We start from the raw sequence: 25,385 nt of genomic DNA on the forward strand, positions 1-25,385 counted from the left end.
CTGCTCTCTAAAACGACCAACCGACATCCTGTAACCCGAGTAAAAACTTGTGGGGCTTCAAAAAGGTAAATAATAGAATCTGTACAAAAAGGGAGGAAACCAAAAGTATTAAAAACTCTAGATTTGTGAATTCCTGAACAAGGGTTACCCATAGGTAGGATACCTGTAAGGCTTGATGACAACTATGGGCGACCTATTTAGACCATTGCAGGTCGCCTCATCAAAACTATACCTCCTGTTCCCACTGAAGATGTTTGCGGGTCATTGACGCATATAGAGCACAGTGTCAGATCAATGATTTTGCCATTACTTGAAAGGATAAAATTGGTTAATGAAAAGCTGGAGAAGCTGGAACAATTAACTTTAGATAATTTTACCTCTCTAAAAAACTTGATAAAATGCGAAGTTAGAGGGAGAATGGAGAACAGTTCACCATCTCTGGTCGACTCGGTTATTACTACAAAGACTGTAGGAGGGCCAGCTGCCGTACAATTGACAAATACATCAAACCGCAAAGGCCTGAGTTGTAATAACCAGAAACAAAATCCAAATAAAAGTAGTCAAAGTCCAACATCCAGTGTAGGGGAAAATATGAATATGAATGAAAGAGATGCCCGATTTGGAAGCTCGCACAAAAATACAAAAAATACAAGATAACCAAGAAGTTAATATAAAAACCCCACTTGCTACGATCGACCTACCTCCAGAGTCACTACCTTATGTAATAGCACTTACTGGCGTCCCAGAACTAGAGGATGGGAAATTAGAATCCCATCAAGAGTTAAAAAATAAAGTGATGTTCTGGATGAATAGGAATAGACCGATCCCTAGACACTTAAATGGAGAAATACTACACGTTAGAAGGGTTAACTGGATAGGAAGAAGGCCAAAGGACATACAAGGAGACACAATCATTGTCAATTTCAGGGACAGCAATGTAGTAAATTTAGTTTGTAATGATCCAATACTATATTGATAAGGGCTCCATCAGAGTTAAAAACCTTAATTACTTCTATAGCAAGAAGGCTATTTGTACATACAGGTGCCAGGTAATCCCGGCATACGAAGCAATGCCGGGGGGGTTTAACACCCATTTTCAGATTCCTACAAATAACCGCTTTCAAGAACTATATGGGTTAGATGAGGTAAACTGACTGAAAGAAATTCATGGTAAAGAAAAGAATGCCACAACTACTAACTCCAGCTAGGTGATTAAGGACAGGTGCATTACTGGGAAAATAGCCAAACTAGGATACAACACCACTTTGAAGGATCAGGTGGGAGATAATAATCCATCAGTAATGATAACACACAAAGCAATAAACCTAGATTTTAACCAACCCAATAGCAATGAGAATGCTGCGGTTAAATTAATCTCTCGGAATATTGCCGGCATAAGGAAAAACATGTCTGATCCCGCATGGCACAACTACATCAATGATGGGGATTTAATTTTATTTCAAGAAACATGGGGAGTAGAATTTTTTTTTAAACTAGGCTATAGGTCCTTTTATATAGCGGCATCAAACCCAAACAAAGGCAGACCTTCAGGCGGTCTGATAATTTGGGCAAAAACCACGCTGGGCATTGACTTTGAACAAATCGATTCTAAAAGCCCTGACATATTGGCTATAAAATGTCATGATACTAAAGGACGGGCAATATGTATCATTAACATTTATAATAGACCCCAATCGCCAAAAAATTAATCAGAGACAATCGCCCAGCTAGATAGTTTTATTCATAGTTTAGACCATAAAACTATGTTGATCATAGGGGGAGATTTTAACAGGAACTTTGAACCGGTTCTGGGCATAGAAGACATTTATGGGGAAGAAGACAATGCTAATAACATCCCTAGCATTGATGCAAACCATAAAGTAACCTGTACAAAAGGTTCACAGCAAGTATTAAGAATGACTATGGAACACGGCCTACGCTCTTGCAATGGCCGACTTCCATCTGATTGCCCAAGTAAACCAACTTTTAGAAGAGGTTGTTCAACAAGTCATCTAGACTATATATTGGCCTCTTTAAGCCTATGGCCAACACTTATGGATCTAAACGTGGATCACCGCATAGAAAGTGACCATTTGCCTCTCTCCCTGACTATCCTCAGCTCACTGTTTGTGCCCCATAGGGTAACGAATCCTAGTGATTATGATCTCACACATGACCCTCTAGAGTCAAATAATCGCCGGTCTTTAAAATGGCCTGCTATAATGGGCAACGCTGTTATCATTAGGGAAATTTATGATCTTTATGTAACATTAATGTCACCACTAGATCACATTACTACTGAGGAATATTCTATAACAGCAGTACATGGGAACTTGACACAGCAACTTGGAAAAATTCTTACAAAAGGGACCAATAAAGCCCTATTTGGTCGGAATAACCGACCAAAGGAGGGACTTTGGTACAACAAAGCCTGTCGCCAGGCTAAACTAGAATTAATAAAAGCTGTAAAAGGGAAGCAAATAAAAATTCTAAAAGAAAAGAGAATACACTATAAAAAAAATATTTTATTAGCAAAAAGACAATGGGATAAAAAAGTTTGGACAGATTTGCTCCAAGCTTGTAAATCAAAAGATCAAACATTATTTTGGAATCTCATTTCCAGGGGCACCAAAGCTGGCGCCCCATCTAGGGATAGGTTTTTAGAAGAAAACGTTTGGATCAAACACTTTTCCACACTGTATTCATGTGGAGGGGCTGAGGAAGAGAAGATACATGATTGCCTAGGGCAAAACATACGTGATACACCGTTAACATTTAGTTTGAGAGACACCATATTAGCCATCAATGCAGTTAAAAAGGGAAAAGCCCCAGGGCCAGATAAAATCCCTGGGGACCTCTGGAAACACGAGAACTATCTGTGAGCCCCTTACATTAATTTGCTTAGCAATTAAATCTTAAGAGGTGCCCCCATTCCAGAAACCTGGCTAGGTGCAGAAATTGTGACCATTTTTAAAAAGGGAGATAGATCTAATCCATCACATTATAGACCTATCAGTTTGATAGATGTTCTTCAAAAGATTTATGCCCGTCAACTCTTAATTAAGTTAAATACGTGGATTCAGGTTAACTCTATTCTTACAAGATGCCAGGCAGGCTTTAGAGCCAGAATCCGCACGGTAGATCAAGTTTTTAGATTTTCATGCCTAATTTGGAAATATATTAACATAAGGAAATCCCATTTATATGTAGCTTTTGTGGACCTCAGAGCAGCCTTCGATCTGGTCCCCAGGGGGAAACTATGGAAATTGTTAAAGGATATGGGTGCCCCTGGGGAGATTTGCCATCAACTGATCAGGCTTCACGAGGGTAATTATGCTAGAGTGAGGTGGGGACCAAACGGAGAGTTATCGGAGAGAATAGATATAAAAAGAGGCGTCAGACAAGATTGTGTCCTGGCGCCAACTCTCTTCTCCCTTTATGTAAATGACATCCCTGATACCCTCTTGGGCTGCGAGCATGACTCTCCCAAGTTGTGTGGTCAAGCCGTTCCGGCCTTATTATTTGCGGATGACACGATTTTAATCTCCCAGACCCCCAAGGGATTACAAAATCTGCTGAGTAAATTTCTGGCCTATTGTTTGGACAAAAACCTTGAAATTAAAGCTTCCAAAACGAAGGTTATGACAATCAATCCCCATAGAGGTTTTAATAAAGTTTTTGTTGTAAACAACAAAAGGATTGAACAAGTGGAAAATTTTAAATATCTGGGCATTACCCTTGATACCAAAATGAATTGGAAGCCACAAATAGAAAAATCAAGGCTAATACAAACACAAAACTAAGCCCCTATAATTAGGAGGTTTAAGAATAGTTTTACCAAAGCAATATCACCCGCAATTGAGCTTTTTAAGCACAAAGTCCAACCAGCCACCTTATATGGGGCAGAACTATGGGGTTGTGTAGTAGGAGATTCTTTCTCAGCCCAAGAAAACAGTTTTTTTAGACAACTTCTAGCGGTCCCAGGTCGCACCCCCCTCATCCTGTTATTTTGGGACTTGAATGTACGTCGATTGGACGATCACGCCCACTTACGTCCATTACTATATTGGGTGTGCCTGTGGTCCACTGACGAGTTAGCGGACTACAGAGATGCACTAAAGGAAATAATTCAAATAAAGAACGCAACTCGGTTGGTCTGGTTAGTGCATATTGAAAACTGGTTTTCAAAATTGGGTTTACGTAGTTTCTGGTTAGATCCTGATTCTCTTACCAATTCTTCAAAAAAATTGCTGAAGGAAACTTATTGGGAATACATTCATAACCGTGTACTACAGAACCCTAAACTTGGATCACTGACCCCCTTTGGCTAAATCACTGTATTTAAAATATCGCTATGGCATTTTACAACTTAAATCGAAAACATCGATGTGGGCGTGCAATAATAACAAATCCGATCTATGCAATCTGTGTGACATGGATGTAAAGGAGGATGAGGCTCACGTCCTCTTTATATGTCCTGCATATATGCAGGCAAGGATAAAGTGGATCAAACCCACCTGTTTAATTCTGGGTCTTCGGCATATCCAAGATGGAGAAAGAGTGTTTAAGGGCGACACATCACAGAGTATTGTTTTTAACCTAAGCCGCTTTTTACTTACTGTAGCGATAATCAGGAAAAGGAACGGTCTAAAAATGTAATGGTATTACCACTTACCCCTGGTTTTTTTCTTTTTAACTTTTTATTCTTTCTTTAAAGGGTTGATAAATGTATATTGTGTTTAAATTAATATTTAAAGTTTTATATATTGTACTCCTGTATGAATTATTTGCACCTATTACAAATGCTGTACCTTGTTATAATGATTATTTTTAAATATTGTAATGAACTCTTTTATGGTTATTCTTAACCGAAATAAAGAATTGAATGAATGAATGAATGGAAATTACTTCGACATTTTCTGATGGGTTTTTTCGATTTCTTTCCTTTGATGTAATCACTTACTAATGTCCACTTTTCAGCTCATATTTCGTAATCACCAACAATTTGTATGTGAGAAATAAAAAGATGTGTTTTTTTCTTGAATAGCTTTCTTCAGCATGATATGGTGACTTCATGAGTAAGCAGGTTCTTTTCCTTGCTCTTCGGGAAAATGTATGATGCTTTATAAGTGTAAATTGTAAGCTGTGGATACTAGCAATGTGCAGTAGGATCACAGTTTTTGTACAGTACCCATATACAGAGACTCAGACATAAATGGGTGCACGAATGCACGAACAAGCACATGCCCTCTACACACGTACACACAGACAGACACACTTGCACGCACACACAGTAAGAAAAGACAATACATAGCTTATTTTGCGTGGGAGGAATACACAGAGGCCACCTATGTGGCTATTCCAATTTTGTACTGTGAACAAAAAAGAAATACTGTAACTTAAAATATCATAGAAAAACGCACCATTTGTGTGCACAAACCCACACATATACACAAAAATACATACAGACGCATACATGTCTTCATTCACTAAAATCTTTTACATTTTCAATTGTCTTGCGGTTTGTGATCATTGATGGTTCATAATTGCTAATAAAAAATCTCATATCCTAAAAGAATTTGTACACAGTTCACAAAGCATCTCTGTTAAAAATGGGGTCATTTTTTTGCTGGTGCGTGATCCCTGGTCAAGCAACAGCCACAATCCCTTGCAGATCAGCCGCATAAATGTAACTAAATTAAACCGTGCTTACTCCTGGGTAGCGTGGCACTAAAAGCAGTGAGGCTTAACTTAGATGCAATGTGTAAAGTATTATGCAGCACACAAGCAGTAATAAAGTGAAAATACAACACAAGACAAATCCTAAATCAATTTAGAAAAATATAGTGCATTTAAATAACTTATTTGACACCAAAACAACATAAATCCAATCAGTAGGCCCAGAGTTATGAATTTTAAAGATTTTAGTGGTGATAGCCCCAACTATGGATATCTACTCATGCTGGACCAAGTCAAAGTCACAAGTTCATGTCTCTGCGATGGAGTGCGGCTACAGTTACCTGGTTAGCCCCACTGAAGTTTTACGTTCTCAAATCATTGATTCTTGTTTGTGTTGGATGGAACCGCAGGGAGAGCATTGTTGGAGAATGCTGATGTAGCATGAAGAGCAGGCCAGGAATCGTGGATGGTGTAGGAAGCTGACTCTGTATATACTATACCAAAGTGAGGTTTAGTGTGCAGTGGATCCCCAAAGGTAGGCAGAGGTTAAAGTATACAGTAGCTTACTCTCTATTTTGTGGTAGTGTGGTCGAGCAGTCAAGCCTTATCAGAGGGTAGTGCTAAGCATTTATTGTACAACTCAGACAAGAGGTGATTTCACACACTTAAGGACTGAACTCTGACCAATTGGTTTCTATGAAAATATTATTTAGTTATATTTATTTTCGCACAGGTCAATATAGAACTACTGTGCAAGCATATGCAGTTTAAATACAGATTGAATGGACTGATTTGGTTACACTATAAGTACTTGGTATTCGTAGACAGTCAGAGTTACTTTGCAATTACTTTTCTTACAAAGCCAGGTATCTCTAAATATTAGGCTGGTACATTTCCCGAGGGAGCAAAAAATGAGTCATATGGGTTTTGCAAACTTAATACAGGTTTACAGTATTGCTCATGAGCCACATTTAGTCCTGAGAAGGCAGAACTGAGTTTACAGGTCCGCGAGTAAGATTCGGTCAGATGGGCACATGGGTCGCACCGCCAGTGGTACAGAGGCGGCCAGGTGCAGGGACCACACATTAGCTATCAAGCCAAGCAAGGTCATGGTCTTGGGGACTGTGTCAAGTAGGCCACCAGATTGGAGAGAAAACAGATTCTGGGGTCGAGGTCAACTCTAAAGGCCCAGTAGCCAACAAAAGAACTACACCACCAGCGCCACAGGGGGGGCCGGGTGTTGGATGTGGTCTTCGCTGATGCTGCAGAGTCGGTCGCGGTTCCCTCAGAGTCGATCAACTGCTGTTGAGGCAAATTGGGGCTTTGGAAGTCATCATCCTATGACCGCGAGCAATGGGTGACTGAGTTGGTCGGAAGGTCGCGGTTGCTCTTTGTGGACTGCTTCGATTATGGAGTTGGTTCGGGGTCGCCTTCGGTCGCAGTTGAGGGGACCTTCCAGTGGTTGGCTGCAGGTATGATTTAGGAACTTATGGAGGTTCAGGGGTCATTGGGATCCAGAATAGGATCACAGGGGGACCTCCTTGGGGTATTGGGTCACTCAAGCTCGGGGCGCTGGGAGCAGAGTGGTGTAAATTCACAGAGTTGGCTGGAGTCAGAGTTGGTTGCTTTTGAGCACGTCCGGTACTCACTGGAGACAAAGTCCTTTTTATTCGCAAAGGCAGGGCAGGCTGTCTGGGTTTTCAAGGGCTGCTGACTGCTGGACACGGCGAGGTTCTGTTGGAGGAGTCCAAGGTCGGGATAGGCCGGTAGGACTGTGGCCAAGTCAGTTGGTGTCCTCCTCTTCTTCTCTCCGCACGGCTGTTTGGTCCTTCTTCTTCTTGCTTCTTCTTTTCGACTCTGGTCTAAGGAGGCAAGGTTCAGGGTTGCCCCTAAATACTTAATTTAGGGGCGTTACAGGAAGGTACAGGTTGGGACCAATGGGTCCGCTACCTGGAATGGGTACACCCCCCTATTATGCCACCCTCCAGTGGGAAGGGGCATGAGCCTCACTCGGGTTGGTTGGGTTCCTTCATCTGCAAGATGGCAGGGACTGAGAATTGTGCTACACCTCATCTCCCCCACCTGAGGGGTGGGATTGGCCAAGGTGGGCACATCTCTCTTTCTATCTTGGTTTTCCCGCCAATTCTCCTGCCCAAAGTGGGGTCAGAACCATCCAGTTGCTGGGAGCGGCAAATGGCTGGGGTAGCTCACAAAGGCGGCAGGCCTTTGAAGCTTTCCCATCGTGGACCCTGCACATCCTTTGGGAGGAGGCTTGGCACCTTGTCCCAGGATGTGCTTTGTTTCAGGACCCTGAGAGCGGCCACTCTCAACCCAGGGGTCCATAAACATGTCTGATGGTGGCATCTGGCGAGCAGCTACTCAGCCAGGACACTAGAGTTAGGTCATTTTTCAGGGAGCATCTCTAAGACGCCCTCTGAGTGCATTTTTGACTAAATACCACACTGGCATCCGTGTGGGTTTAATGTGCTGAGAAGATCGATACCAAACTTCTCAGTTTTCAGTAAAGCCATTATGGTGCTGTGGAGTTTGTAATGATAAACCCCCAGACCATATATTCTTTATGACATTACTGTACTTAAAATGTCCAAGAATTGACTCAGACATTGTAGGGGTACAAGGCTTATGCACCCTCACCACTGGTATAGTGCACCCAGCTAGAGGGGTGGCTTACATATGCCAGGGCAGTGGATTATGGTCATGGTACAATGCGATGTGTGCCATGTCGACTCTTCACTTTGTTCTGCACTAAAACATGCAGCCTGCAAGGGCAGTTTGTGTGTGTGAAGGTCCGGGGCTTCTAAAGGTGGCACAATGAGTGCAGCAGCCCTTAGAGACCTTCCCTGGTCACAGTACCAGTGGTACCTGTGGTACCTTTTACAAGGGACTCAAATGAGGCCAGAGAGTTGCTGATTGGGTTTTGCAACAGTACAGTTTGGGGAAAGAACATAGGCTCTGGGTACCTGGTTGGCAGGAACGCAGGGCACACTCAGGCAAAGTATATCAAGATTAGGTACAAAGTGGGGGGCAATCATGCAAAAAGGGGCCCTTTCCTACACAACCCCCCTTCAAACGAAAGAGGATGAGACTATCCTTTCCCGAAAGAGTCTTCATTGTCTAAATGGAAGAACCTGAAAAGTGTATCTGCATGACATGGGCAGTCCCAGGTCTATGTTCCACTGTAAAGTCTATTCCCTGTACGGAGATGGACCACCTCAAAAGTTTAGGATTTTCACCTTTCATTTGCATGAGCCATTTGAGCGGTCTGTGGTCAGTTTGAACTTTTAAGTGAGTACCAAGCAAGTATGGTCCCAACGTCTTCAGGCACCAAACCACAGCAAAGACCTCCCTCCCAATGGCACTCCAAGGCTGCTCCCAGGGGAGTAACCTCCTGCTTATAAAAGCAACTGGCTGGTCTTGGCCTTCATCAATGGTCTGATCCTGTCCCTAGCTCAGAGTAATCAATCTGCACAATGAATTGCTTAGTATAGTCTGGAGCTTTGAGAATTGGTGCTGAGCACATTGCCTATTTCAGGGTGTCAATAGCCTTTTGACAGCTAACTGTTTACCTTTTTGGGCATCTTCTTGGAGCTGGGTTCTGTAAGGGGGTTCACTATGGACCCATACCCCTTCACAAACCTCCTGTCGTACCAAGTCAAGCCAAGGAATGCCGTGACTTGGGTCTGGGTGGTTAGAGCTTCCCAGTCCAAGATGGCCTGGATTTTGGGTTGTAAAGGTTGCACTTGGGCTCCGCCCACAAGGTGGCCCAACTATGCAACTGTTCCCTGCCCTATCTGCTATATGGATGCCTTGATAGTTGGGCCTGCCGTTTGCTGGGCTTTTAAAACCTTCCCCATGTGGATCAGGTGATCCTGCCAGGTAGAGCTAAAGGCAGCAATATCGTCAAGATATGCTACACTAAAGGCTTCCAATCCAGCAAGGACTTGATTCACCAACCTTTGGAAGGTGGCAGGGGCATTCTTTAAACCAAAGGGCATAACAGTAAACTGATAATGCCCATCAGTTATTTGTTTTTCTTTAGATCCTGTGGCCATGGCAATCTGCCAGTACCCGCAGTTAGGTCAAAAGTACTTAGAAATTTGGCTGCACACAATTTGTCTATCAACTCATCAGCTCTTGGGATGGGGTGAGCATCTGTCTTGGTGACAGAGTTGAGTCTTCTATAGTCCACACAAAACCTAATTTCTCTCTTTCCACCCTGTGGATGAGGTTTGGGGACTAGGACCACTGGGCTGGCCCAGGGACTCTCAGGGGGCTCAATCACCCCTAACTCCAGCATCTTGCTGACTTCAGCTTTGATGCTCTCCTTAACTTTCTCAGACTGTTGATAGATTTTGTTCTTGACAGGTACACTATCTCCAGTGTCCACATCATAGGTACATCAGTTTGTCTGACCAGGGGTCAAGAAGAAGAGCTTAGCGTACTGCTGTAAGACTTGCCTATAGTCAGCCTCCTGTTGGGTAGTGAGTGTGTCTGAATAGACAACTCCCGTCACTGACCCATCTTTGGGGCTGTGCGAGAGTAGGTCAGGGGAAGGTTCACTCTCTATCTCCTGAGCCTCATCAGTAACCATCAGCATGGTTATGTCAGCCCTATCATGGAAAAGCTTTAGGCGGTTCACATCGATCACCCTTTTGGGAGTCCTGCTTGTGCCCAGGTCCACCAAGTAGGTGACCTCACTTTTCTTTTCTAAGATGATATAAGGGTCACTCCACTTGTCTTAGAGGGCCCTTGGTGCCACAGGCTCCAAACCCCACACCTTTTGCCCTTGTTGGAATTCCACCAGTGCAGCTTTTTGGTCATACCTTTGCTTCCTGAGCTCTAGGCTGGCCTCAAGATGTTTAGAAGCTTTTTCCATGTACTCTGCCATTCTGGACCTTAGGCCTAGTACATAGTCCGCAATATCTTGTTTGGGTTCTTGGAGAGGCTTTTCCCAGCCCTCTTTAACAAGACAGAGTGGTAGCCTAACAGGATGGCCAAACAGAAAGCGAAAAGCAAGCATGGCAAGAGGACATTTTATTTCCTTTTGCATTTTTCAGGGAGCCCCATGATCATGCCTTTTAATGTCTTGTTGAACCTTTCAACAGGACCATTGGTTTGTGGGTGATAGGGTGTAGTAAACTTGTACTGCACTCCACACTCTTTCCATATGTGTTTGAGGAATGCAGACATGAAATGTGACACTTGGTCTGACACCACCTCCTTAGGAAACCCTACCCTGGTGAATAATCCAATGAGGGCCTTGGCTACTGCAGGAGCTGTAGTAGTCCTAAGGGGAATTGCTTCAGTATACCTAGTGGCATGATCCACTACCACCAGTATGAATGCATTTCCTGATAGTGTGGGAGGTTCAAGTGGACCCACTATGACCACACCTACCCTTTCAAAGGGGACCCCAACCACTGGTAGCTAAATTAAGGGGGCCTTTTGGTGTCCACCTGTTTTACCACTGGCTTGACGGGTGACACAGGAGCTTACAAACTTCTTTACTTTCTGGGATATCTGGGGCCAGTAAAAGTGGCTGACTAGCCTATCCCAAGTCTTGGTTTGGCCAAGATGCCCATCTAGGGGGATGTCATGAGCCAGAGTGAGTAAAAACTCCCTGTACATTTGATGCACTACCACTCTCCTAGTGGTACCAGGGTTGGGGTCTCTAGCCTCAGTATACAGGAGTCCCTCCTCCCAATAGTCTCTGTGGGTACCTCTGACATCTCACTTTTCCTGTGCAGTAGATTTCTGCCTCAGGCTTTCAAGAGATGGACAGGTCTGCTTTCCAAGGCACGACTGTTCCCTAGACGGCCCCTTGGGCCTTAGAGCTCAACCTTGTAAGGGTCAGGTTCCATGTGCTCAGTTCCCTTTGGGGCTTCCAAGTCCTCTCCCTAAGGAAAGGGGTCCTGAGTTTTTGACTGTTCAGAAGCTGGTTTCCCAGTCTTCTTACCTTTTCTCTTGGAAGGTTGGGCCATTCTCCCACTCCCCACACTTCTTTTTCACCCTGTTTGCGGCTTTGTGCTCTAGTTTTGACACAACAATCTTGGGGCGCTCCAGCATTGCTGCTTGGGTTTTCAATTCAACCTCAGCCCATGCTGAGATTTCCAGGTCGTTTCCGAGCAGACAGGCAGCTGGAAGCTTCGGAGAGACTGCTACCTGTTTCAGGCCAGTAACACCCCCCCCCCCCTCTAAGGCCACCATAGCCATGGCATGATTAGTAGTAACACTGTCAGCGTTGATGACTGGATACGATTTTCTAATCAGGTATTGCTCTGGGGAACCAGTGTATCTCTCACCATAGTGACACTGGCACCTGTATCCGTCAGGGCTTCTATTCTAGTCCCATTTATCAAGGGGTATTGTAAATACTTCTTTAAGTTGGAAGGCCACACAGCTAAACTTGAAAACTCAACTTCACCCTCCCTCAGTGACTAGAAGTGCTTCAGTGTGGACCCTGATTTGCTCTGGCCACGCTGTTGATCCCATCTGGAGATTAGCTACACCAGTACTAACTGGAGGAAGACTAGGAGCCTTCTTGTTAGGACAAGTAGCTTCTCCAGTTAAGTGTGCCAACTTCTTACAAATGAAACACCAGGCCTTCAGGGGTTTAAAGTGCCTCTCTTATACCTACCATTGGACTGGGAAGAGTTTTGGGACCCACCCCCAGAGCAGGTTTTTGGGGGCCTTTAAAAGACTCTGGGTTTTCGTCTTTGGGGTTCTTACCCCCATTCGCCTGGGGAGATTTGGTAACCCCTTTCTTTTGGTCACCCCCAGTTGTTGTTTTGGTTACCCTAGTCTTGACCCAGTGGTCTTCCTTCTTTCCCAATTCTTGGGGAGAAATTAGACCTAGGTCTACCAGATAATGATGTAACTTCTCATCCATGCAATCACTCAAAATATGTTCTTTTATAGACCGATTGTAAAGTCTTATTTTTTTTTAACGGAGTTTTATATAGCACAAACTTGACCCGAATCATAGCACCAGTTGCGTTACATGAGGACACATTCATTTTTTTTGTTAGGCACGGGGAGATTAAGTGATTTGCCCAGAATCACAGATGTTCAGCGTCATTGCCGAGACTCGAACCCAGTTCCCCAGATTCGAGGTCGACCGCCCTAGCCGTTAGGCCAACTGCTCTCCCCATTTGAAATCATGCACATTGTTTCCAGTTAACCATCCATCTAGTGTCTTAACTAAGTAGACAATGAAGTCAATCCAGGATTGGTTTTGGGTTTTGTGAGCCCCCCTGAATCTAATCCTGTATTCTTCAATTGTAGGTCCAAAGCCCTCGATCAAAGTGTTCTTAATGAGGTCATAAGACCCAGCATCTGCCCCTGTAAGGTTCAGTAGTATGTTCCTGCAGTCACCAGTGAACAGTTCACAAAGGAGTGCCCCCCCCGTGTGACTTTCTCACTTTCCTCATTTCACAACCCCTCTCAAAGGCTGTGAACCATATTGTGATGTCATCACCCACCTCAAATTTGGGGACAATCCCTTTGGGGATTTTGGGATCATAAGATTGCTCTCTGTCCCTATTTAGCATATTGCTGCCACCATTGATGGGAGCTAGGCCCATCTCTGCTCTTTATTTTTCTAGAGCTAAGAGTCTGGTCTCTAGATCTAACCTCTTGTTCAACCTCACTAAGAGTTTGGTCTCCTCATTGAGGCTTTCCTCAATGGACCCAGAAGTGCCTGACCCACCTGTGTGGGACCTAGGTGCACTGAGTTGTATTTTTGGGGTCAGGAACACAGAGGCCCTGTGCTCCCTAAGAAGTGGGGGGTGTTGGAAGTCATCCTCATTCCTTCCATATTCTTCCCCATCTGAGAGGTCTTCACCTTGATTAGAGTGATGGTCCTTAGCATACCCTGCCAACAGCTCCAGGTGCTTTTGTTTGGAAAGATGGGAGCCCAGGGTAATGTTTTAAAGTTTATATAGAGACCGTAACTCCCTAAAAGTGGAGATAAAGGGTGAGGTCGAGCTACTCAACCTGGTTCTCTATTACATTGCTGATATTTTCACTAATAGCTGGGTTCTTGTTAAGACATTCTACACACAAGTTTATAACCCTCTCACCTAACTAAAGTGAGCTTTTATTTTTCTAAAATTCTTTTTTTTTAACTCTTTTTTCATGAAGTACTTGCATTAATACACAGTGAGGTTTATACATCTCATCAATAGGAGTTATAGTCATGAGGGAACAGGAGATTAGAGGAAACACATAGGAAACGTTGTTTTTTCTAAAATTCTAAGGGGACTTAACCAAGGCCCTAAAAAGACTTCTTGGAAAAATTTGTCAATTCAAAAATCTGAATTCTAAAGAAATTGTAAGAGTTGATTAAAGCTTGCACTGTATATACTATACCAAAGTGAGGTACAGTGTGCACAGAGTCCAGTGGATCCCCAAAGGTAGGCAGAGGTTAAAGTAGATAGTACCTTACTCTCTATTTTTTGGTTGTATGGTCGAGCAGTAAGGCCTTATCAGAGGGTAGTGCTAAGCATTTATTGTACAACTCAGACAAGAGACAATTCCACACACTCAAGGACTGAACACTGACCAATTGGTTTGTATAAAAATATTATTTTGTTATATGTATTTTCTAGAACTAAGCCAGACCTGGTACATGTCAATTTAGAACTACTTTGCAAGCATATGCAGTTTAAATATAGATTGAATGCACTGAATTGGTTACAGTAGAAGTACATGGTATTCGTAGACAGTCAGAGTTGCTTTGCAATTACTTTTCTTACACAGCCAAGTATCTCTAGATACTAGGCTGGTGCATTTCCTTAGGGAAAGAATAATTTGTCAAATGGGTTTTGCAAACTTAGTACAGGTTCACAGTATTACTCTAAAGCCACATTTAGTCCTGAGAAGGCAGAAATGAGTGTACAGGTACGCGAGTAAGATTAGGTCAAATGGGCACTCAGGTCACACCGCCAGCGGCACAGAGTCCGCCGGTTAGCCAATGAGCAAAGCATGGTCACGTTCCTGGGGATTGTGTCAAGCAGGCCACCAGATTGGGGAGTAAACAGCTCCTGAGGTCAGGGCCAACACTACAGGCCCAATGACTAACACAAGAACTACACCACCAGCGGCACAGGGGCGGCCAGGTATAGGTTGCATCTTGGCTGATGCCGCAGTCGGTTGCTGTTGAGATGAATGGGGGCTTTGGGAGTCGTCATCCTGTGACCGCAAGCGTACGGTGACCTAGTCGGTTGGACAGTCATTTGCTCTTTCTGGACCGCTTTGGTTATGGAGTCGGTTCGGGGGTCACCTTCAGTCGTGGTTGAGGGGACCTTCCAGTGGTTGGCTGTGGGTTTGATTTAAGAACTTATGGAGGTTCAGGGGTCACTAGAATCCAGGCTAGGATCACAAGGCGGACCTCCTTGGGGTATTGGGCCACTCATGGTTGGGCCTGGGCTGCCGGGAGCGGAGTCGGCCGGGGTCAGAGTCGGTTGCTTTTGAGCACTTCTGTTACTCACGGGAGACAAAGTCCTTTTTAGTCGCAAAACTGGGCAGGCTCTCCTGGTTTTCGAGGGCTGCTGACTGCTGGACATGCCGAGGTTCTGTTGTAGGAGTCCGAGGGCGGGACAGGCCGGTAGCACTGGGGCCAAGTCAGTTGGTTTCCTCCTCTTTTTCTCTCCACACGGCTGTTTGGTCCTACTTCTTCTTGCTTCATCTTTTCAGCTCTGGTCTGAGAAGGCAAGGTTCAGGGTTGCCCCTAAATACTAAATTTAGGGGTGTACAGGTAGGTACAGGTCAGGACCAATGGGTCTCTTCCTTGCAGTGGGTAAACCCCCTATTATGCCACCCTCCAGTGGGAGGGGGGCATGAGCCTCACTAAGGTTGGTTGGGTCCCCTCAACTGCAAGATGACAGGACTGAGAGTTGTGCTTTACCTCGCCTCCCCCACCTGAGGGGTGGGGTTAGCCAAGGTGGGCACACCTCTCTTCCTATCTTGGTTTTCCGTCCGATTCTCCAGCCCAAAGTGGGGGTCAGAACCGGTAGGGGCCAGTTACTGGGAGCAGCAAAGGACTGGGGTAGCTCACAAAGGCGACAGGCCTTTGAAGCTTCCCCATTGTGGACCCTGCCCATCCTGGGGGAGGAGGCTTGGTACCTCGTCCCAGGATGTGCTTTGTTTCAGGACCCCGAGAGCGGCAGGATCTTGACCCAGGGGTCTGGAAACATGTCTGGTGTGGCAGCTGGTGAGCAGCCACTCAGCCAGGACACTAGAGGTAGGTCGTTTTTCAAGGGCATCTCTAAAATGCTCTCTGAGTGCACTTATCACTAAATACCACATTCACATCAGTGTGGGTTTAATGTGCTGAGAAGTTCGATACCAAACTTCCCAGCTTTTAGTAAAGCCATTATGGTGCTGTGGAGTTTGTAATGACAAACCCCCTGACCATATACGCTTTATGGCATTACTGCACTTACAATGTCTGAGAATTGACCTAGACACTGTAGGGGTACAAGGCTCATGCACCTGTACCGTCACCACTGGTATAGTGCACCCAGCTAGAGGGGTGGCTTACATGTCAGGGCAGTGGATTATAGGCATGGTACACAGGGATGTTTGCCATGTCAACTCTTCACTTTGTTCTGCACCAAAATACGCAGCCTATAAGGGCAGCATGTGTGTATAAAGGTCCAGGGCTTCTAAGGGTGGCACAATGAGTGCTGCAGGCCTTAGAGGCCTTCACTGGTCACAGTGCCCTTGGTACCTGTGGTACCTATTACAAGGGACTTGCATGTAGGGGTGGGCGGAATTTGCGAAATCCACTTTCGCAAATTATCGCGAAAATGTTTAAAATTATCGCAAACAAGCGAAAATATCGCGAAGATGCAGAATTTTTTTTCCCGCATGTTCGCGAGATTTTCTGCATGGTTGCGGGTCGCCAACTTACCCATGTGGTTGTTCGCGGGCGCGGCCATCTTGTTTTGAGTGATCGCGCGACGCATGACGTCACTGCGGGCGCGAACTGTAGCGAGACAGCGCAAATGGCTAAAAACAATCCAACATCTCATGGCGAACGCGACCGGATCAAGAAAACTTGTCGGCGAACGCAGGGATTCAGGTAAGGCAATCGCGCGCGCGAGCAAGAAACAAATTATCGCCAAGCTGCGGAAAGCAGAAATTTTGACATTTTTGCGCTCTCCGCGGAACGCGAAAATGTCAAATTATCGCAATTTCCGCGAACGGAACGAAATTTTTGCCGAGGCCTACTTGCATGTGGCCAGAGGTTACCAATTGGGTTTTGCACCAGTACAGTTTGGGGAAAGAACATAGGCACATTGGTACCTGTTTGACAGGAACCCATGGCACACTCAGTGAAAGTACATCAACATTAGGTAAAAAGTGGGGGACACCATGTAAAAAAGGCCACTTTCCTACAGATAAGTGCTGCTGGAGCTTTGCGTTGGCAGTCACCACAATCTGTTGATGTATCGCAAAGGGTCGGGCTTATGGAACTTTGGGATGGATGAATGGTGGTGTTAGAGGCGAGATCTCATTATGAAAGGGTCCGTTCGCAGTTGCAAAGAGCCCAAAAGCTTGATTACAGTTCTTTGAGCCACACCAAAGTTCGTTGGGGTCAGGAACTCACATCAGCTGGGTCTAGGTGCCGGTGCAGGATGTTGGGGAGACTTTTATGTCCCTAAGGCTCAGATCAGGAGGCCAGCAGACTAGTCCTTGGCGTCACTCTGGTTGCCCTGGGTTCAAGTCCCGGTCTCATTTCTTTATCCCCAGGCAAGAGGGCAAGAGGGCAGCAGGGCAGAAAGGCAACAATTCAGCAAGGCAGCAGTATGTCAGCAAGCGAGCAGAGTGTTAGTCCTATCACCAGCACAGCAATCCTTTTTCCTGGTAGACGGTCCACAGGTACCAAAGTGTACGGAAGAGCTGGTGTCTGCTCACCCTTTTTATACCCTGTTTCTGGAAGGTTGGAGACGTTTCTAGACATTGGCTTTGAAGTGCATGGAATTTCCTGTCTCCCCTCCCCTGCCCTGGCTGCAAGCTGGCAGTGGTGACATTGTGGTGTTGTTAGGTCCTTTGTGTGACAGTCAGAGCGCGGGCTATACAATTGCAAGTGGGGCTGTGTTCAGCTCCGCCTCCCATCCTGCCAACAGATGACCTATTCAAGAACACCTAATCCCTCTATTGTTTGTCTGTCTGGGAATAATTCACAAAGTCTAACCGTCGGTTACACCCAGTCATGCGATCCAGGTCAGGGTACTGGCACAAAAGGGGAGAAAAACATCAACTTTCTAAAAGTGGCATTTTTTAAAATTGTAATCTAAAACCTGACTTTACCATTAAATAGGGTTTATCATTACAATTTGAAAGTCACAACACAGTGACATAGCCACCATCTCCTATTTGGAAATAACAGCTTATTAAATGTAATAAGGCATCTCCCATGGTATCCAAGTCGAGGGGTAGACCTCACAGTAGTGAAAAACGAATGTAGGTGTTTTTCACTACCATACATGTCAAACTTAAAAGTACATGTCCAACCTTTTAATTACACAGCACCTTGCCTTATGGGCTACCTAGGGCCTGCATTAGGGGTGACTTATTTGAAATGAAAGGGGATTTTAAAACTTGGCAAAGGGTATTAAAAGCCAAGTCGACATGGCAGTATAAAACTTCATTCAGGCTATGGTGGCAGACCTGGGACATGTTATGAAGAACTACTTAATTGGTTGACACAATAGGTTCTGCAGGCCCACTAGTTGCATTTACTTTACAGGCCCTGACTACATGGTATACCACTCGACAAGGGACTTATGAGTAAATTTAATATGCCAATTGGTTATAAGCCAATGTAACTATGTTTGTGGGTTGTTAGCGCAAGCATTTTAGCAGTGGTTACCAGTGGTAAAATGCAGAGAGCCCTAAGGCCAACTCAAATAAGTTCAGCAAAAATGGAGGAGGTAAGGCAAAAAGTTTGGGGAAGATCACCCTAAATCTGACAGGTCTAACCATATCTAGGCAAGTTGCAGCATGTTTTCAGACATGTTATGAGGGTCTACTCCCAAGCCATCACTTCCTTCACATTGAAGGTTGGGAATGGCTGGATAGTGAGTGTGATTCAATCCTTGTCACCATTATGTTTGGATTACTTATTGTGAGTAATTGGGTTGCTGGTTTAACTGGGGTGATTCTTGTTCAAGTAAAAGCCACAATCCCTGTCAGGGTGAACCACAAAAGTCACTAAATTAACCTATTATAAACCTTTTGGTAGCTTGGCACAAAAACCGTTAGGTTTAACTTAGAGACAATGTTTAAAGTATTTATGCAGCACACAAACAGTAATAAAGTAAAAACACACCACAAGAAAAATCCCTCACAAATTTAGAAAGATAGAACAATTTTTAATAAATTATTTGACGCAAAAACGACAAAATCCAATCAGTAAAACTGGTATTGTGATTTTGTAAAGTGTAAGGTAAAAACTAGTGCCTCAAAGATCAAAGTGCCACTGCGATAGCTAGTCAAGGCCAGAAACCCCTTGGGCAAAGGACCGCTGAACAGGATATGCTGCTGTGAAGAACCATATAGTGGGAGATACCACAAAGTCAGGCCGAGTAGTGATGGGTGCATAGATGAACATGTTGGTTATGTTTTACCCTCAGTTCTCAGAGCAGTTTTTAGCACAAAACAAGTCTTAGCTTTTTGCTATCTGGTTACCTTTAGCACCACCACCAAGGGTCCAGGACTAGAGGGGAACCACTTGGGCAATAAGGAGTTACTCAGACTGGGTCCAGGTGCATGTTCAAGATGGTTGGACCTTTTAGTGTCCCTGAGACTTTGATCAGAAAACAAGCCACCAAGCACTTGGAGTCACTCTGGTAGCCCTTGGTTCAAGTGATTAAACAGGGCTCATGGGGCAGGGCAGGCCTCTGTGGATTCAAGGAAGTCTAAATGCAGCAAAGCAATGCTTCCAGGCACAGCAAAGCAGTCTTGTGGAGTACACACTGGGTCACAGCAGCAGCAGTCCTCTGAGAGTCTATCCACAGGTGAAAAAAGTTAACTTAAGAATGAGTATGAGGGTTCTAATATTATACTCCTTGCTGCCTTTGAAGTAGGAGGAACTGCCTTTGATGCGCTTGAAGATTCCTTCTTCCCCTGCCCTGGCTCCAAGCTGGCTGCATAAACAATGCTTGGATGACAAGTCTTTTGTGGAAAGGCAGAGTACTGCTTATTCAGATGCAAGTGGGTCTGTGCCCAGCTCTGCCTCCCTTCCTGCCAGTTAATGACCCATCTAGGCACACTTGATCCCTCTATTGTGTGGCTGTCTGGGAGGAATAAAGCAAACACCATAAGATGATGGACGGAGAGATGAAACTTTTCAGACACTCACCCCCACTCACTATTAGATCTGGGTTGAACCCATCATCATTCTTTTGCTCACTTCGCCACCCCAGTTCAGACCCAGCCATATGCAAATCAGCATTGACCCTGTTCCTCATGGGAAAAGACCAGACCAACCTGCCAAGCCAGATCTTCCCTGGAGAGGGAAACAAGCATCCTGGGACTGGTTTCGGAGTAACCCCCTCATCAGCTAGGCTAGCTTGAATCCAGTGGCAAAGTGAGCAAGGGACCCACGCCTGGGCATACCCTGCCAACCTAGGGCAAACAAAGCAAATACAATAAGAAAAGTCCAGCCCGAACTGCCAAGCCAGATCTTCCCTTGTCCGTAAACAAGCATCTTGGGACCGGTTTTGTGGCTGATGAGGGGTGAAACTGGTCCCAGGAAGCTTGTTTCTGGTCCTGGGAAGACCTGGCCTGGCAGTTTGGGCTAGACTGTTCCCATTAGGAACAGGGTCGTCAAGACTGATTTGCATATGGCTGTGTCCAGACTGGGGTGGCGAAGTGAGCTAAAGAATGATGGATTAAAGCCAGGTCTGTTCTGCATTCGGTCTGTTCTGCATTCTGTCCATCAATTGTTCTTTTTACAAGACAAAATGGAACAGGCATTAGTTTCAGACATCCAGTGCAACTATCTAATGCCAATCCGTTCATAAATCTGCTATTGCTCTTTTTATTATGTAGTGGGCAAGGGAGGGTTTGCTTATTCAGATATATATCATAGCTCTTTTCCTACTCAGTGGGGATCTGTCTTGTGTTATGCAATGCTGCAGTGCTCTTTTGTTATATTACAGCATGTAACTTGTGAAACAGAAAGTGCAAAACAGTAGTTTTCCCGAATTTGACATTTCTGGTAAACGCTTGGGGCTCTTCTAGATAAAGAAAACTTGAGATGGTGATAAAAATGTCAGTTTATGTTAGAAAATTGTTGTGAGACAAGTATAACTCATTTGTAAAGGTATTTTTTCCATCTCTAAATCTCTGTTTAGGAAATTGGAACAAGCCCTGCGGCATCGGGCTGTTAACGAACCAAAATATGATCGCCGTGGTCGGCCCAGACCGGCATATGTTCGCCACCGGTCTGCTGCGGAAAAAGCTGATGTCTGCCAACTGGTTAGTTTAATTTTTGTTTCAGGATTGTTTGTGTTTCTTTTCCGAAAGAAAAAAAACTTACTTAAATAGCACTGTTAGTGTACTATAAAGCTATTTTTAAATAACTCGTACTGGGCATAATGTTTACTTACACAAATGTCACTTTTATTGACCTAATTTTAATTAGACACTTATTGAATTTGTTTTTGCCAATTACAACATTCTGCCCTCTAGGGGTGGAATGTTCTAATAGCCTTAAGGCCCTCCGCAACGGGCTCTAACGGCCATTAAAGGCCCGCTCCTTTGTTAAAGGTCCTCTCCTTTGGCTCGCTCCTTTAACACTGGAGCGGGCCTTTAATAGCTGGTAGATCCTGCTACGTCGGGCTCTAAAGCTATAGTATTTTCTAGCACTCCTAAACAACCATGTAGATTGCAAAATATTGAGATTACGAGCAATTATCATTATCATTAAAAGTGATTGGGACACAAATCTATTAGATGTTTGATGGTATTCAGTCAGAATATCAAAAATCTATCGTCCTACAAAAATATCAAGTCTTAAATATCGTGATATAGAAATATCATGTGCAAGAATTTTGTTGGCATAAATATTTTTGGCAACGAGTTTAGATAAGTAATATCGATGTTAACAATATCGTCGCCATTAATATAGTTTATGAAAATATCAAAAGCCTTAATATAGTTTATAAGAATATTAAAGTCATTAATCTAGTTTATTAAAATGTAGTTAATAATATTGTTTTCTAAATATTTTAATATGTTTTAGTACATATTTGAATGGTATATGTTTGAAAGTGTATGTATAAATATTGTTAATGTTTTGTTTTAATATTGTTATTTCAGTACTTTGGAAATGTAATTTTAAATGTTTTTTATTTTTAGTACCAAAGCTGGTTACGGGGTTTATCGGGGTACAGGGTGGGAAGTAATTTAATTATAATTAATTCATATTTTTTTTTATTTAATATTTTTATGTTAGTTATTAGTTATGTTAATTGTATATTTTTTTTAATTACATTTTAAGTGCGGGTGTGTTTTTTGTAGGGGTTAAGGTAATTGATTTTGTTGTATTATTATTTTTCTAAATTATGTTTTAAGTGTGGATAATGTGTTTTGTAGGGGTATAGGGTGCGAGGTAAATTAATTATAATTTAAAATGTACTTAAATGTAATTATTCAATTGAAACTAAATGTTAATTGAATAATTATCTGAAACTAAATATGTTAATTGCATAATTATTTGCTTGATTTAATTAATTTTAGGTGTGGGTTGTGTGTTTTGTAGGATATAGGGTGGGAAGTAATAATATAAGTTTTATTTAGTAATTATAAATTAATGTAATTATTTTAATTATATTGAATTATGCAAATCATTAATTAAAATGCTTTTTAATAGTTTTTGTTTGTGTTTTTGTATGTCTAAAGGGTGTGCAGGAAATTAATTATACTAATTAATAAATAAAGTTATTATATAATATTTATGGACATGAGAAAAAATTATGTCAAATATGTAAATTAAATATTATTTACATTATATATTAGGCACGAGTTGCTAAATGTGTAGGAGTGAATGATGAGAAATTATTAGAATATTTATAATGTATTATTAGTTAGATATTATTAATAATTGTTTACTTGAGATTTAATTCTGAAAATGATGGAAATAATAATTTTTTAATTTACATATTTGGTGTGGGTTGTTTTATTTTTATGTGTAAATTGTGGGGTGGCAATTACCTATAATTATTTAAGAAATAAATGATTATGAATATTTTAACTAATAATAAATTATGTAACCTGCGTAAATCATTATTTTTATAACGAATTTTATATATTTGTTGTGTACTTAGTTGAAGTGTAGGACAGAAAGTTAAATCAGTAATAAAAAAATAAAAATAGGCAATTCTTTTTTTTCTTATTATGTTATTTATTATTGTATGTGTTGCTTGTAATGTGTTCTTTAACCCCTTGTGTGCCCCGCCCTTTCCACGCCCTGTGCCGGGCGTTTCATTAGCGGGCGGGGCTCATGACGAGATAGTCTCGTCATGGGCACAGCGCAACCGCGGCCCATGACGAGACCATCTCGTCATGGGCACTCAAGGGGTTAAATGTCAGTAATATTGTATTTATTAGTTTTTAATATTTTGAGAATATAGTTTTGTGTTTAAATTGTGATAATATGGGCCTCATTATGATGACGGGCGGAATCACTACTGCCCGACCAACACTCGGTTGGCAGCCCAACCACCTCATTAGGATGCTACCGAACATTGTCCGGTCGCATTCCAACATTTTACTATGGGAGCATGCATTCTGGCCGAAAACTGCCCGTAATGCATGCTCCCATAGTAAAATGGCAGGTGCGGTTCATCCCTGCCCACCGTGGCAGGCACTTCAAGGTGCCTGCCACAAGGTGCAGGGATCAATCGGAGGCACTATAGGTGCCGCCTCAGCCTCCAACCAGAAGCCGTGCACCCAAGGGGGCCATGCTGGGGACCCCCAAAGACGCTTACATGGTTTCCATGTCGGACAAACAGACATGGAAAACATTTTGGAAATCGTATTATAATCTCAAGAGTGGAAATTTCCGCCCTTGAGATTACTTGAAGCATTCTGATTGTCAGTCGGGCTCTCTGAGCCACCGTCCCCATCAAAATTATGTGGTAGGAAAGGAATCCAACTAGCTCATTACGATGCAGTTCAGGAAAGCTCCTACCGATGTAGTAGTGAATTAGTTTGCATCTAATGTTGTATTGCCTGGAGTGGCAATAGTACATTTTACCCCTCCGCAATCCAACACTTTCCCTAGTGTTGCAGTGACTGGAGTGGGAATAGTATATAATACTCCTCTGCAATGCAACACTTTCCCTACTGTTGCACTGACTGAAGTGGGAATAGTAAATTTGACCCCTTCCTCATTAAACACTTTCCCTCCTGTTGCACTGAGTGGAGTGGGAATAGTACATTTTACCCCTCCACAATCCAAAACATTCCCTACTCTTACACTAGCTGGAGTGGGAATATTACAATTTATCCCCTCTGCAACCCAACACTTTCACTACTATGGCACTGAGAGGAGTGGGAATAGTAAATTTTACCCCTTCGTAATCCAGCATGTTGTCTATTGTTGCACTGAGTGGAGTGGGAATAGTACATTTTACCCTCCCTGCAATCCAACAGTTTCCCTACTCTTGCATTTGCTGGAGTGGGAATAGTAAATTGTATCCCTCTGTAATTTAACATTTACCCTACTGTTGCATGAAGTAGGACTAGTAAATTTTATTCCTCCCCAGTCGAATAGTTTGCCTACTTGTGTATGAGTTGTAGTGGGATTAATATATGTATTAAATGTAAAATTGTATAGTTTGTTTTATATTATATTATGCTTTTGTTTATTTAAAATCATAATTTGTTCAGTTAATATTCTTTTTAATGTGTTAAAAATGTTAATGTTTTATGTTTGCTTTTTTATTTGTGAATAAAATGGCTTGTTTTTGTAAGGCTTTATGTTATTGGATATATATATATATATATTCACTGAAAAAAACACAGGTTTCAGAGACATTATAGTTAGAAATTAGCATTTAAAAAAACCTTAGATATTCACTGAAAAAACACAGGTTTCAGGGACATTTTAGTTAGGCTGACATTTCACTATTGCAAAAGCATAGAAATTCAGCTGTTATAGTTTGATGGCCTAACTATAACTCGAGGCCCCGCAATACACTGCTGATGACATCACATATTACATCACTCATGACATGGTCAGTGACATCGCTGACGACATCACTGATGACATCTATAACATCTGTGAAACCTGTGGTTTTTTTCAGTGAATATATAAGGTTTTTTTAATGCTAATTTCTAACTATAAAGTCCCTGAAACCTGTGTTTTTTCAGTGAATTTCCAAGGTTTTGTAATTAGTACTGACATTTTTACAGTGGAACAGGAATGTCGCTACATGTTCAACCATTTCTGAAGAATTGCAGTGTGTACAAGTTAGAGTACTTGTTAAGAAGGCTTTTTCAGAATATTTTTGCATTTATAAAGGTAACGTAATTGTTTAACCCTTCTTTAATATATATTTACTCATTTATATATATATTTTTTTAAACCTGTGTGAATTGCATACTGATTGCGTACCGGTTGCGGTGGGTGTGCGAATCTTAATCGTGCCGCCATATTTGCGCAA

General features: G+C 42.9%; 1 protein-coding gene across 1 annotated transcript in view; it reads left to right on the plus strand.

Annotated features, from left to right (window-relative positions):
• Positions 1–21,261, plus strand: part of LOC146861795 (uncharacterized) — a 1,106,394-nt gene extending 1,085,133 nt beyond the window's left edge. Inside the window, exon 10 of the mRNA XM_085643037.1 lies at positions 21,069–21,261. Within this exon, the coding sequence (XP_085499163.1) occupies positions 21,069–21,261 (193 nt within the window). The remainder of the gene's footprint in view (positions 1–21,068) is intronic.
• Positions 21,262–25,385: the final 4,124 nt, after the last annotated feature.

The sequence above is a fragment of the Triturus cristatus genome, chromosome 2_2 (assembly GCF_964204655.1).
Source record: "Triturus cristatus chromosome 2_2, aTriCri1.1, whole genome shotgun sequence".
Lineage (NCBI taxonomy): Eukaryota > Metazoa > Chordata > Amphibia > Caudata > Salamandridae > Triturus > Triturus cristatus.